We start from the raw sequence: 15,543 nt of genomic DNA on the forward strand, positions 1-15,543 counted from the left end.
CCTTCCACTCCTTAGAAACTTGAATAAGTGCAAGACTCATATTAAAAAAATATATGTCAGGGCAGGTGTCAACTCCCTGGCACATTCTTTCAGAATATGTGGTGATATATTATCAAGTCCCACAGCCTTATTAACATCTAGTTTACTCAACTCCCCATACACCTCTTGCTCACCTACAGTCAGTCTTTCCTCCCCATCATAAACTGCTCTCAATCCCTCCATGAAGTCACATTCACAAGATTGAAAGATCTTTAGAAACTGTTCATTAAGTATCTCCACCACACATTCTGCATCAGCTGTCTTTATACCATTTTCTCCAATCAATGTCATCCTTCCATAATTCAGTCTTTTGCTGGCTACATATCGAAAGAATTCCTTAGGATTCTTTTTGGCTTCATGAGCCAACTGTTGTTCATAGCTCTCTATAGCTACCCTCACCAACCAAGTCACCCTCTTTGCTTGGTCTTTGTAGACCTCATGGAATTGGTTATTTCCACTTCTCTTATGCTGCCTCCATAATGCCCCTTTTCTCTATATCGCATACTTAATCTCTTTATTCATCCATCTCACACCCACTTTATTTAACCTTCTCACCCTTGAAATACACTTAGACATTGCATCTACTAAACAGTTTTTTAAAATCCCCTAAGCTGCACTGATCTCTTTTCCAGCTAACTCCTCATTCCATGCTACATCTGCAAGCCGTCTCCTGAGCTCTTCATAATCACCCCGCCTTGTGTTCCATATATACCCTTTTGTTACAGAGGTCCTCGCACTGCTGGCAACCATCCAGGTAATTGCCGCATGGTCACTCTCATCAATTGGTGGATGATTTGACACCTCATTTATAATTACATCCTCTGATGAGATGACCAAATCCAAGACACTCAATAATTGTGTGTTCTCTGTTACATACTGTCTGAGTTAGTTATCCCTCAAAAACTCAAGAAGCTCATTTTCTTTACTTCCAGTTGCTATCTCATCATTCCAGTCTATATTGTCATAATTAAAATCACCCACAATGATCACCCTTTTCCTATTTACTTGGCTAATTTGATTGTACATTTCATTATCACCACCATCCACATTACCTGGTCTATAACAACATCCACCCAAGTATTTCATTCCATTCACCTCTATGTCACACCATACTGCCTCAAAACCACTGGCACTATTTCCCTCTTGCATCTCTACTTTATATGGACATAACTCTTTCTCTATCATCAATAGCACTCTCCCCCTCCCTTTTTACCCCTTCTGTCCTTACAAAACACATCATACCCTTCCATCTCTATTCCTGTCAGGATGTCATCCTCTTTCAACCATGATCTCACTTATTCCAACAATCTTTGGGTGAACAGATGCAATTAGTGTAACCATTTCATCTGCCTTGTTTCATATATTTCTAGCATTTGTATACAAACACAACAGCTCATTTCTGGATCTACAGTTCCACTGATACCACTCACTCGATTTGATCTCTCGAAGCTCAACTGGGGCCATTTCCCTTTCTGCTTCTTCATTTTTAAAACCTTTTCAATTCCAACTGTTTCCTCTTGATCCTTGGTTATCCCATTCCTTTCCTGCCTACACATGCTCTCACCTCCTCTTGGAGCATCCACCTTTCTCATGCTGTGTACCCCTGTCTACCCTGAGCCTCCCCGTTTCCATGCTCCTCTTGCACACCCATTCTCTCATTTTCTATACTCATACCACTCACTTCCCCATTCATAACCAGCTCTTAAATCTCTCCTGTCTTACTCTCCCGCTCTTCCACATCACTTCTCACTCGATATGATTCATTCTCTCTATTCACTTCTCTACCTTCCAGCAGCAGTCTCTCCAAGCGACTCACACCATAACCATTCAAATGCAGTCCATCACTCCCATACAGCTCACTTCGTCCCTCAACTCATTCCACACATTAACAAACTGTACTCCCATCTCCTTACACATATCAGTCAGCATATCATTCATAATCCTTGCTCTCCGCCTCATTTCACCACAGTCATACCTAGGCAACACACTAACTACCATTCCAGTCAGTATTCTCTTTTATCCTTCTAAGCAGCCTCCTGATATCCATTCTGACACACTCTTTGTCCTCTCTCAAATCATTCGTACCTATTAACTCTTTTGCTTGCTCCTGCCTCATATTGAATGCCTCAATCACTCTACTCATTTTAGCGCCTGGAAAACATACCTTGTGCATTTTATCCTCCAGCACACCTTTAATAATGGAGTCGCCATACAACGCCACTCGCTCATCTTTCGTTAACTCTTTCATGCCATCATTATTTATTCGAATAGTTTTTACCCAAATTTTCTTAATTTCATTCTGCATCCATTTCATTTCTTTCCTCATCCAATCCATTTCAACATCCGAATCTCGCGACACATTTTGTCTATCATTCAGTCTTTCTAACTCTCAACCCCCCCTCTTCGCACTTTCACTCTCATTCATCCTTCTTTGTTTCCGTACTTTCAGTCCAACATGCGTCGAACTTTTGCTATCAGCATTCATTTCAACATTCATTCTTTTTTCGCTATCATCCATTCTTTCGATTTTTTTTACTTTCGATTTCTGCATCATGCCATTTCTAGTTTCATTCGTTCCCTTAATTTCATTTCCTTCCACCACTCTCACCTCACTTTATTCCCTTTTAACATCCGTTACTGTTTTCAAATCGCTCTTTTTCTTTTTTTACTGATTTTTTAACATTTTTTCACATCTCTTTCAAACATGCACTCATTTTCCCAGCGACAATTTTGCTACTGACACTTTCTGTCATTAGTTTCATATTTGCATTTATCAATTCCTCGTTCAGGGTCACACTTTGCACACACACCCTCCTTCCATCCTCACCAAATATCCACAAATCATTTATGTAATCGAAAGAATACATATAACAGACCTCACACTTAACGAAATGACTGAAATCTAAATTAAAGTCATGGAATGACAACCCCGCCGCCATTTTTTGCAGGTTACTAAGTCTAATAATAACGATTTCGTAATTAAGTTTTGGCAAAAAAAATCCCCCACACTAATAAAACCGGTAGCACACAACGTTTACAGCCTCTCTCTTACTCAAACAATTACACATATATATGTTTAATTATTCCTAGAAAACGTATCCCAATCAAGCGCTCTTCTTATACATGTCACTGCGCTTGACTCACGAGCGCCCTCATTTTGTAACCAATAGATAATAATAATAATAGGACTCTAGCATTGATGTAGTAAAGGTTTTTTTTTAAAGAGGTCAGGCCAATAAGTGTAGTAATTGTTGGTCAGTAACTTTAACAAACCATGTAGATTGTAGTGCAGCTTGTTTTTCTCTGTATATAGCGTATTTGCTCCAGAAGATGACCTTGATATGAAGGTCGAGTGTAGATTTTGGTTTATATTAAACTAAACTTTTACTCAAACATGGTAGTTGTCTCCATAATTTTCCAAAATGTATTCTTACAAACCTGCTTGTCTTAGACCCTCCTTATGTAATGGAACACTCTTGCCCTGTTTCCACTCTCTCTCAGGACCTTGCAGAGCTGACGCTTATATTAAATGGCTTGATCAGACCTGTTCTTTCCCACATGCTTGTAACACCTGGACCGACATGCCATCCAATCTCACTGCTGTGTTCATGATATTTATCCAGAGGGTGAGCACCTCTAGTTTGTGTACACAAACATAATGCAACTTGCAAAGTGATCACTTAGTGACTTCTGTCACTTTCCTACCCTTAACATTGATTCAAGTTATTCTCCATAATCTTACTCACTACATAGTAAAAAAAAAAAAAAAAAAAAAAAAAAAAAACTCTTTAGGATTTCTTTTGGTCTGCTTAGTTAATTTCCTCTCACAATCTAATTCACCCTCCTTACCATGCTAGTCAACCTTTTTTTTTTTTTTACTTACAGGCCACATCTCCAGGATTTTGCTTTTTCTGACTTCCATTTTTCAGTCCAATGAACATGACATCCATCGATAAACCTTTAAGGATGTTGTTTACTGCCAAAGTAAGCATGGCCCTCGCTATTTTTGTACATGATCTGGAACCAAACACATTTTTATTTATTTATTTTTTTTTGTTCTACACCATCTGGAAACAACAGTCTGTTTCTAGATGTGTAGGATTTCTTTTGGTCTGCTTAGTTAATTTTCTCTCACAATCTAATTCACCCTCCTTACCATGCTAGTCAACCTTTTTTTTTTTTTTACTTACAGGCCACATCTCCAGGATTTTGCTTTTTCTGACTTCCATTTTTCAGTCCAATGAACATGACATCCATCGATAAACCTTTAAGGATGTTGTTTACTGCCAAAGTAAGCATGGCCCTCGCTATTTTTGTACATGATCTGGAACCAAACACATTTTTATTTATTTATTTTTTTTTGTTCTACACCATCTGGAAACAACAGTCTGTTTCTAGATGTGTAGAACAAAAATTAGTGTTTGTTTCCAAATGGTGTACAAAAATAGTGTAAGTAAATAAAGTACATTATTAACGTTTGTATGACAATGTTTAGGAATTTTTTTTTTTTTTACACCAGTCTTAAGTTGTTTCCAATAATTTCTTCAGGGAAAACAATTAAAACAAACTTTTTTGAATGACCTCATTACAGTAAATACAGATGTTAATCAGCTATCCAGTCTTCCTCTCTCTCTCTCACACACACAGCTGTTGCAGACTAAGAATTATAGCCCATGAAAGTTTGGAGAGCTCTGTTCTAAAATAACATCAAATAGTCAAAAGATGTATGTATAATTACAATAATTACTTACCAATCATCCAGTATGATATGCAACCATATATTACTGGAAATATTACAAAAAAAACCATCTAAAAGAAAATGGATTTATTTTATATATGAAACTTTAATAGAAAGAAATGATATAAGTTTACATAGATTATATTTATAGGATAATACCAGAGATATCAAACTTTTTAAAAACTGCACATCTTTAATTATTACAGTACATCATAGTATTTTATATTGGCAAAATTTATTCCTAGTAGTAAGGTAAGGGTTGAAAGAAATAAACTGCCAATGCCACTGATCTCATTTAATGAAAGTCTACCTTGAAAAGGTTCCTTAGAAGAGTAAGATAGTGCACTGCATAAGTAATTGGTAAAATGAAGGCAGCAAATTATAGACTAACTTATATTTCTTCTCTGGTTAAGATTTTGCAAAAATTTGTAAAGGCTTGCATCCAGAACTGGCTGATGAGGATAATATTATTTATGGAGGTCAGCACAGTTTTATTAAAGGGCACTCTTATTACAGTAATCTTGTTACATTTTATATAGCAAAGTAAGAAGAATAGTCAACAAAGACAATGCATATACTGCAATTTTATTGTTTAATGAAAGTTTTGCCACTAGAAAAGTCCATGTGGAGTGGAAGGAGAATAAGATAGAGGAAGATGTGGACAATTTTATTTATAAGGGTTAATATGCAATTGTTAAGATGGATGTTCTTGTTTCAGTAATCTGTTTGCCTCTTATAATAAAGTAAACAAAAAAGTAGATTGATGAGGGTAAGGCACATACTGCCATTTTTTTATGGATTTTGCAGAGGCATTTTATAATGTTGGCACAAGAGCAGTATCAGGGAGAAGAAAGGCCACAACTGAGGTTCCCTAGAGAGAGTATCAATGACAGTATCATGGATTGCATTGAGATATTAAAATGTTTACAGATGATGTGAAGCTGGGAGAATTATTAGTAATAGTACTGATACTGTGGTTGTTCAGGAGGAATTGCCAAGCTGGAAAAGTGGGAAAATCAAAAATGGATATCACTTTAATGTAACTAATTATAAGGGCTTGAAATTATGGATCCACAGGTGAGGCTGCATACTCTTTTCATGGAACTATACTAGAGGAGGCAAAGGATCTTGGGGTGATGGATGACAGAAATTTTAAGTTCATTACATATTATGAAGGTGGTGAAGGCAATCTAGAGGACTGAGGCAATGGTGATTGGTCAGTAATTGTGGAAAATTACAAAGACAATAGAAGACAGGTGTTAGCTATGGAACTCCATATTTGAGTATAATTGGAGAGATGACTTTGGGGCCAAAGAATTTTTAGTATTCATGTTGTTTAGCAATCTTTTGCTTTTTTTTTTTTTTTTTGCTGAAGAACCATACTGGAGGGATATGATCCTCAGTTACTGGTATGGTAGGCGGCAATTGGCCTTGGTCAACTATGCACAAGTGAAAGAAATAGTGATATAGTGATTCTAGGAAATCAGCTTTACCTTTAGGTTCTGTAATAGTGGTACTAACTGGGGGAGAGAGAGAGAGAGAGAACTGAAAGCCCAAGTGAGCAGAAACTGCATCTGATGGCCTTTGCCAAGAACCAGAAGGCATGGCTTCCATTTGGACAGGAGGTGAGTTTCCACTATTGGCATTTATGAAGTCAGATTTGGATTTGCTGATGGTTGTTTACATTTATTGTATGCTTCAGCATAAACCAAGTATGAAGCTGGGAATTTTCTTGCAAGCCACCTACAACAAGCTGAGTTTTTTTTTTCTTCAAATGCTTTGATTATATTGAACCATAGCTTGGAAAATGGATGAGAAGTTTGGGTTGAATGGGAGACGAAGGCCTTCATGCCGGTAAAGGTAATTTCAGTGACTTGTTCAAAGAAGAAGCAATAATCAGCCCATAGAAAGAAAGAGAAGAAATTCTGGAGGTCATCCCACTTGGCACCTTTGTAGTGCCAAAGGACCCAAGCTCAAGAGTAGTTGGAGGAAGGATATTCTGTAGAATGTTGAGATTCATGGATACGAAAGTGATGCAGTCAGGGTAGGTTTTGGAATATGGAGAGCAGTAGATATAACAGGTGAATGTTACTGAATAGGACAAGGAAACCTTGAGCCAGAGAAGGTCAAATTTTAAATTCGGCATTCTTTGACAGGCAATATTTAGATCTTACAAAGGCACAGGTGAGTTTCTGTCAAATGTAGGTCTAGTCTAGATGCCTGTAAGTTATGATGGACATCATTTATATTGATGTTTATGCCACAGATGTGAAATAAAAGTTTTTTATTTATTTTATTTTTTGTATGTATTCTGGAATGCTGTGAGTAGTCAGTTTGATTTTTCGTATTTACTGAAATTGTTTTTTGAGGGAGATTTAATTTGATCATAGTGACACTATTATTGTTTTCGTATGTTGCATTACTAATCATGAATTTGTTAAAGGAAAAAGGAGGAATATGCAAGTAAGAGGGGACAGACTCTAAGACATGGCACTCATACAGGGACCATAACATAGCCTTGATAGTCCCTCCCACATACCACTACAGACCACACTGCCTCCACTAATGACCTAGCAGACTATATGCCAGCTTATCGGGAAAACTTCTGAATCATTACTGACAGGTTTGGGTCCACGTACTATCTGTTTATCTTTTTATGTCGACCTTGAAAGGTTAACTTAAAACAAAAATGAATTAAAAATACTGAGTCATACTAACTTCTAGGTCAGTTGGCATAGTTAGGAGTGTTTCAAAATGTCAAAATGTAAGAAATGTTCAGATCATATATTAGAGGTATGACAAATAATAGGTCAATTTCACAGAAAGGAAATAGTGATGAAATCTTAATTGTGTATCATTGTCTGATAGACAGACATTAAAGGGTAGTGTATGGTGGAGTGGAATCAAGGCAAATCGGGGTGACTAGTGGAGAGTCCTAGGACTCTGTACTCACACAATTATTCTTTAATTTGCATAATAATGATATAGCAGAAGATTTGGGGGAGGGATATTCAGTTGTTTGCTAATGATGCAAAACTGGGGAGGACAATAGTTGATAAAGATGATGTAGATATCTTGCAGGATGATTAAATAAATTGGTTGGCAGTGTGGGCAAAGGACAATGGCTTTCAGTTTAATGTTGCAAAATGTAGGGTAATGTACTTTTGGGATGAAAAGATTACATACTTTGTATCATATTGATGATACTACATTACAGGAAACTGATGAGGCTAGGGATCTTGAGGGTGATAGTGAATAGAAATTTGAAATTCAGAGGACATATTGCAAGGGCTGGCAAATAGCTCAGAGATTCTTATTATCACTGGTGTGGTTGGCCGAGTGGTTAGTGCATCCACTCTCCAGCCAAAAGGCTGCTGGTTCGAATCCTGCCATGGGCATGGATGTTTGTGATTGTCTCTGGAAATACTAGTGGTGGTGGTAGGCTGTAGATGGTGTTGGTGTAGTTGCGGTTAGTTCTAGTTGGTGGACTGAGTGGTGGAGACAGATGAAGAACAGGTGCCTTCCTTGGACTCCTTGGAGGTGTCATGTAATAATAATAATTATCCCTCATTATAAGGCTGTGATTCAGTCACATGTTGATTATTTGGTCAATGTGACCAAATTCACAGATTTGGTCCCATGCATTTTTTGGGGATCAGGAAGTGGTGGAGAGGATTTAGAGATGAGTGACCAACCTGATGACAGGTCTGCAGAATGTTCCCTATGAGGATAGATTGAAAGTGTACGGATTGCAGAGTTTAGCTTACAGGTCTCCATCATATCAGAGGATATGATAGAAACTTATAAGTTACTAAAGGGATTCTATAAGATTGAACAAAAGAAATTTTTCAATACATGAGGAATATGGGTAGAACAAGAGGTTACACTTAGAAGTTGTCTAAGAGTATGGTTAGTAAGGATGTGTGGACCAGATTCTTTACTTGGAGAGGGGTAAATTATTATTATTAAATAATAATAATTTAATATTAATATTTAATACATTACTAAATTATTAAAATTATTATAATAATTTTATATATTTATATAAAATAATTTTACAATGTTACAACATGATTAAAATATATACTAAATTATTATTTTATTTATTTTTTTATTAAATATCATTAAATATATTATTTAATATTAATATTTAATATATTACTAAATTATTATTATTATTATTAATATTATTAGAAAGTACCAAACAACATAAATAGTGAAGGTTAATCCCACTCTCTTCATAAAAGCTAACCTTAGTTTTGAAGTAGGTGGGATTAGCCTGCCTCATTCAACTAATTCTCATAATCACAAACTGCAAATTATTGTAATGTATATGTCAGTATGGTGTATAATAATAAAGGACGATACTATTACTTATTATTATTTGACACCTCCAGGGAGTCCAAAGCCTTGATGAGGTTTTGGACTCCCTGGAGGTGTCAAATAATAATAGGGAACCTGCTCTACAACTCTGTCTCCAACAATCAATCCACCAACTGACTGCAACTACACCAATGCCAACTACTGCCAATCACCACCACTACTATTTCCACAGACAATCACAAACATTCATGCCCACGGAAGGATTCAAACCCACAGCCCTTTGGCTGGAGAGAGGATACGCTAACCACTCGGCCAGCCTGGCTGGATACTGATATAAAATTATTATTATTAATAATCTGACCTCCATGGAATCAAAGGACTCATTATGGGAGGTCTGTATCTCCCAAAAGGACATGAGAGATCTCATGTCCTTTTGGCATGAGATCTCTCATGCCAAAAGATCATCGAATCGTGCCTTGAACCCATTCATAGTTTCTGCTCTCACCACACTTTCAGGCAATGCATTCTACTTACCAATTACTCTCCACACAAAGAACCTGCTTCTCACTCCCAGTGTCATAAAATGGGCACTAGTCATAATTTAAAAGCCCTTTATGAGCAGATGGTCATAATTGAAAAGATCTGTATAAGTGGATTGTTATAAAGAGAATGGCAGGATATTACTGTATACACAAAGCCAGCACAGCACAGCACAGCACAGCACAGCCAGCAGATTAGTAACTTTAAAGTCTGCAGTCTATTGGATTCATTATCTTCTTTCATCACTGGTTAGTGGATTCATTATTGGTCCTATTCATGTTTTATTTCAGTTACTGTGAGTGTTTATATGTTCTCAAATATTTGTTCTTCATCCTTAATATTTTTCCAAATTACACATTTTCAGCTAAATCAAGAATCAAGATTGGCACCAAATATCACTCCTTCCTTCAAAAAATACATTATTATTATTTATATTATTATTCAGGCCTCATGGAATCAAGAGACTCATCGCGGGAGGTCCTTCCTAGGAAACACAAAGTCTATCATACTACTCCTTGAACTTACTGACCATTCTCACTCTCACCACTCAATCAGGCAATGTACTCCACAGTTCAACCACCTTCCATGCAAAGAAATCACTCCTCACCCTCTTTCTCACAGATACCTTTCATAACTTCCAGGGATAGATAGCCCTTCTCCTCACTCCTTCCCCCCTGTTCTACCAAGCAAAAGAACTCCATAGTGTCAAACCTGTAACTCCTCACAACAGTTTAAAAGTCTCAATCATATCGCCACTCCTTCTATCTACCAAACTCTGCAGTCCACATTCCCTCAGCTGATTCTCATAACCAAGATTGTACAGTCCTGAAACCATCATTGTTATCCACCACTGTACCCTTTCCACAGTTACTTTATCCCCTTCAAATCCTGGGGATCAAATTTGAGAACAATAGTCTCAGTGTGTTCTGATCGGGGGTCTTATACAAAGGAATCATAACTCTTCTATCTCTGCAGGTCAGGTTCCTTCTCAGTATTGCAGCAATCCTCTGGATTACCATCACCACCTTTGCAATATACCCCCTGAATTTCAGTTTTCTATCTTTAACTTTAAAGTTAAAGTTAGTTTTCAGTTTTCAATCATCACTCCCAGACCTCGTCTCCCCTACTTCCTCCAGTACAGCTCCTCCAATCGAGTATGCAGCCCCCATCGATGTATCCCAAACTTCAAGACTTGTACATTTTGCTGCATTAAACCAATATCCCCATTCATTTACCCATCTGTCTAGTTTATTCAAATCCTCTTGCAGGGATGTCACATCTGTATTATTACTAATAACCCTTACCAGCTTTACATCATCTGCAAACAACTGAATATTCCCTTGCAATCCATCGACAATGTCATTGATATAAAGGTTAAACAATACAGGTCCCAGTACTAAGCCCTGTGGAACTCCACTTGTAACCTTCTGCATCTTTGATATTGCCCCACCATACACAATACTCTGATACCTATCAGACAGCCAATCCTGAATCCAGTTGACTAACCCAACATCTAAACCTATGTGCTATATGGGTTTAGATGTTGGGTTAGTCATCAGCACTTATCATGTGGCAACCTGTCAAATGCCTTTGCAAAATCCAAAAAATGGCAGTGTATGCCTTTCCCCTCATCAACTGCGCTTGTCACTTTATTATAAAAGGCAATCATATTACTTAAGCAAGAGTGTGTGCCTTAACAAATCCATGTTGATTCTCACAGATAACATTACCCTTATCTGCCCAATGTTATATATAGTCCATCACTAATTTCTCCAAGACCTTAACAACTACTGATGACACACACACAAACTGGCCTATAATTAGACACTTCCAGTCTGCTACTGCCCTTATGCAATGGCACTATCCTACCTTACTTCCATTCCTTTCATACCTTTCCAGTGGCGGCCTGTGAAGTTTTAAGTGGGGGTGCTGCCTATACAAAATAATTTTAAAAAAATTCTTTTTTTCCTAATCAGTAACCAATTTATTAATAAATAAATCAGATTTATTTATTGATAAATTGGTTCCTGATTAGCAAAAAAGGAAGAATTTTTTAAAAATTATTTTGTATAGGCAGTACCTTCACTTAAAACTTCACGGGCCGCCACTGTACCTTTCTCATTGCCAGACTTTCAATGAAAAGCCCGGTCATAGGAGCTGTCAGTTCTTTAGCACCATATTCTCTCAAAATCTGTGATGAAATACCATCCAGTCCCACTGCTTTACTGACATCCAGCATACTCAGCATTTGAAACGTACTCTCTTCTTGCACCTCTAAACCTCGAAACTGCCCTACCCCTCTAGTATTAACACCTTCTTCTCTATGATGAAATACTCCAATAAAGTTCTCATCGAACAACTTCACTATGTCCTCTGCATCAGTCACTCTATTCCCATTTTTATTCCGCAATCATTTCTCCTCCCACATAGCTAAAAAATTCCCTAGGATTTTCTTTGTATCTTAGTACCAATCTCTTCTCATATTCCAGTTTTGCTTTCCTCACCATACTAGTCACTCTCTTGATCTGAATCTTATATTCTTCATGCATCTGCTCTCCACCCCCTCTCCTTATATCTCTTTCATAATCTCTTTTTCACCTGCAGTTCCTGTTTGATATTGTTTGTCATCCACTTAACACCAAATTGTGTCCGCTTCTTCACTCGTGTAATACAGCTTACTATTGCTGCTAACAAACAATTATTCCTTCATAATTTTCTAAGCACGAATGATATTCTGGCCTTCCAATTCTGCCCTCCATGGAACTTCCCCAAGTTGATATCTAAGACTATTATAATCACCTGCCTTATAATTCCACATATGTTCTCTTTTCTTTGATACTCCCTGGAAGTTGAGAAAGGAAACTGTGAGCAAGAGGGTGAGGAGTGGTTCTTTGCATGGAGGATGGTTTGAACCATGGAATACATTGTCTGATAGAGTAGTGAGGGGGAGAATAGTCAATGAGTTTAAGGAGTGGTATGATAGACTTTGTGTTTCCTAAGAGGGACCTCCCACGTTGAGTCTTGATAGACGTGTTTCCTAGGAAGGACCTCCCTCGAATAGTCTTTTGACTCCTTGTAGGCCTAAATAATAATAATGTCTATTCATCTTCCAAGTCAAAACTACATGGTCTCTCTCCAACTGTGTGTGTGTGGGGGGGGGGGGGATGCCATCTCAATTATCACCTCTTCTGATGCTATGACGAAATCCAAAACTCTTGAACCTCTTGTTCCCTCTATTACATGTTGCCTAAGACATTTGTCATTCAAGAATTCTAGAAATTCTATTCTCATATTAGTACATGCATTTTCCTTTTCTCAATTTATACTGCTATAGTTAAAATCTCAAAAAACAATCATTCTTCTTGCACCTGCCAAGCTCAACTGCCTAAACATCTCCTGCTCCCCACCCTCTGTACTCCTTAACTTATAGCAACACCTTACTAAATATCCTGTCTTCCCCATCTCTACCATATGCTTTCAAAACCATTAGCGTCACTGCCTTCAAAAGCCTCCACTCTTAGAGGACACAAGTCATCACTTATCATACACAGCACTCCACCACTATGTTTTCCCCTCGTATCCTGCCAAAAAAAAAAAAAAAAAAAATGCTGTACCCTGCTATTCTTTGTTGCTATATCATCTTTCGTCAACCACATCTCAGTGATATCAATAATCTTGGGCCAGGCTGACGCTATGAGTGCCACAAATTCATCTCCTTTATTCCAGATACTCCTGGCATTAGTATAAAGCATAAAAATGTCAATGCTTGTATACTTATCATTATCCCCTCTAGACCCCACTGGACTCAGTGTTACCTGATGTCGTCCCCCTTCCCCCAAGCATCTATTGCTACAATAGGCCACCCCTGCTAAAGGAATATCAGAGAGACAGAGGAATGTCTCTTTGATATTCCTTTAATATATACACATTTTAATTACTTAAAACTTAATTTTAGCCTCAGGGTGGAAAATAGGGGCAGCTCCATTATTGTTGTTATTATTATTATGAACACCTGACCTACATAGTCAGAGGCTCATTGTCAGAGGTACACACTACTGTACACAATGCATATCCAACCGTGCTTATTTTTGCTTGTTGTTTTTATTATTAACATCTGACCTCCATAGAGTCAGAGGTTCATTGTCAGAGGTACACGTTATTGCACACAATGCTCATCCAACTGTGCTTTAAACTGATTCAATTCTTCTACATTCACAACACACTCAGGCAATGCATTCCACTCACCCACCAATCTCCATGCAAAGAACCTACTCCTCTGTTTCTCCTATTCTGTTTATTTTATCTGATATCCCTTTAATGTATGGAATGGTTGTAGTTTCATTGTAATCTAGTTTATTTTTGCTTTTAAGTGGGGTCTTATGAAGAATTTTGTTGATAGTATTTTGGCTGTAGCCATTTCTCAGGAAGGTATTACTAATAACTTTTAACTCATCTTTAAGCACAATCTTTTATGCTCCATTACTATTAAAAGATTTACTATTTTTCACTGTCTAAAACAAGATCTACATGAAAATTTCAGAAAATCCTGGCATTAATACATTTCAACTTTAGGATCTGAGTGAGAAGGTCTCCTTTGATTTTTATTCCTGTCCAGATCTGAGGAGGAAAAAAAAATTGTCAATCATATCTTTTCCTTTAGTGTTACATGGTGATCAGCATTCATTTCAGATAAATTATGGAGACCACAACCATGTTAGAAATAATTTCCTAATGCTTCAACTTTCACATTAAGGTCATCATCTGTAGTGTATACATATATATATACAGAGACAAGCCAGATTACATTCAAACAGTGTGCCAAAGAGATAATGATTTGATCAACTGTTAATCTACTGGTCTGAGCTCTAGTGAAAAAAAAAACAAAAAAAAAACAACTACATTATTATTATTATTGACACCTCCAGGGAGTCCAAAGAATTACAGCTCTACATCTCTCTGTCTCTACTGCTCAATCCACTAACTAGAACTAACTGCAAATACACCAATGCCATCTACTGCCCACCACTACCACCACCATTAGTATTTTCACAGACAATCACAAACATCCGCGCCTGTGGTGGAATTCGAATCACAGCCTTTTGGCTGGAGAGGGGATATGCTAACCACTCAGCCAACCAGGCTGGCAAAGCTATATTGTATTTATAACATCATTAGAGAACAAATTCATATAGATAGTTTTATTACAGTAAAAGTGGTGTCCTAATTTTACATGAGAGTTGTTATATCAGAGTTAACATCCTGGATTACTTATAGTCCTATTTATAATTAACTCTTAGAATAAAGTTACATGGATAGAATATGTGCCATCCATATTCTTGGGATTTTTAGACCATCATCATTATTGTTAACATTAGGGTGGTTGATAAGAATTACACAGGCCTCCTTAAATTACATTGATATTCACGTTTTGATGTGATGTAAACAATAGGTGCCTTTCCAATCAATTCTATGTAGAGTATTCAGGGCATGATCAGAATAGCCAGATTTACCATAGTTATTAAACTTAATGTGCCATTTATGTTCCTTTTTTTGAATAGGAATTGTGCATCCTGTTTCACCTATATAAGGCAAATTACAGGTGCACTAATTATGGTATACTCCTGGGTGGGCAAGTGGAGGAAATGGATTCTTGGATGAGTTGAATCTTCTTCTTCTGCAGCTTGTCCATCCTATCTTGGGCTGTAACCACATCTAAGTTCTTCATCCTCAAGTCCTCCTCCATCTCTTCTTTGGCCGCCAGCGCTTCCTCCTCCCCTGCACATCCATCTGCATGACCTTTCTTCTCACATTTCGTCCTCCTTCCTCATCACATGACCAAAACATCTCAACCTTGCCTCCTGTATCTTCGCTCCTAAGTTCATAACTTTTACCATTCCCCTCAC

General features: G+C 37.4%; 1 protein-coding gene across 2 annotated transcripts in view; it reads right to left on the reverse strand.

The window, feature by feature from the left end:
* The window catches only part of LOC150100012 (protein white-like), a 246,751-nt gene that overhangs the window by 95,551 nt on the left and 135,657 nt on the right, over positions 1-15,543 (reverse strand). For both annotated transcript variants that reach the window (XM_090403080.1, XM_090403081.1), the window contains one exon: positions 4,791-4,848. In XM_090403080.1, the coding sequence (XP_090259206.1) occupies positions 4,791-4,848 (58 nt within the window). The remainder of the gene's footprint in view (positions 1-4,790; positions 4,849-15,543) is intronic.

This window comes from Typopeltis vanoorti, chromosome 13 (assembly GCF_054136105.1).
Source record: "Typopeltis vanoorti isolate ZY-2024b chromosome 13, IOZ_Tvanoo_1.0, whole genome shotgun sequence".
NCBI classification, from domain to species: Eukaryota; Metazoa; Arthropoda; class Arachnida; order Uropygi; family Thelyphonidae; genus Typopeltis; species Typopeltis vanoorti.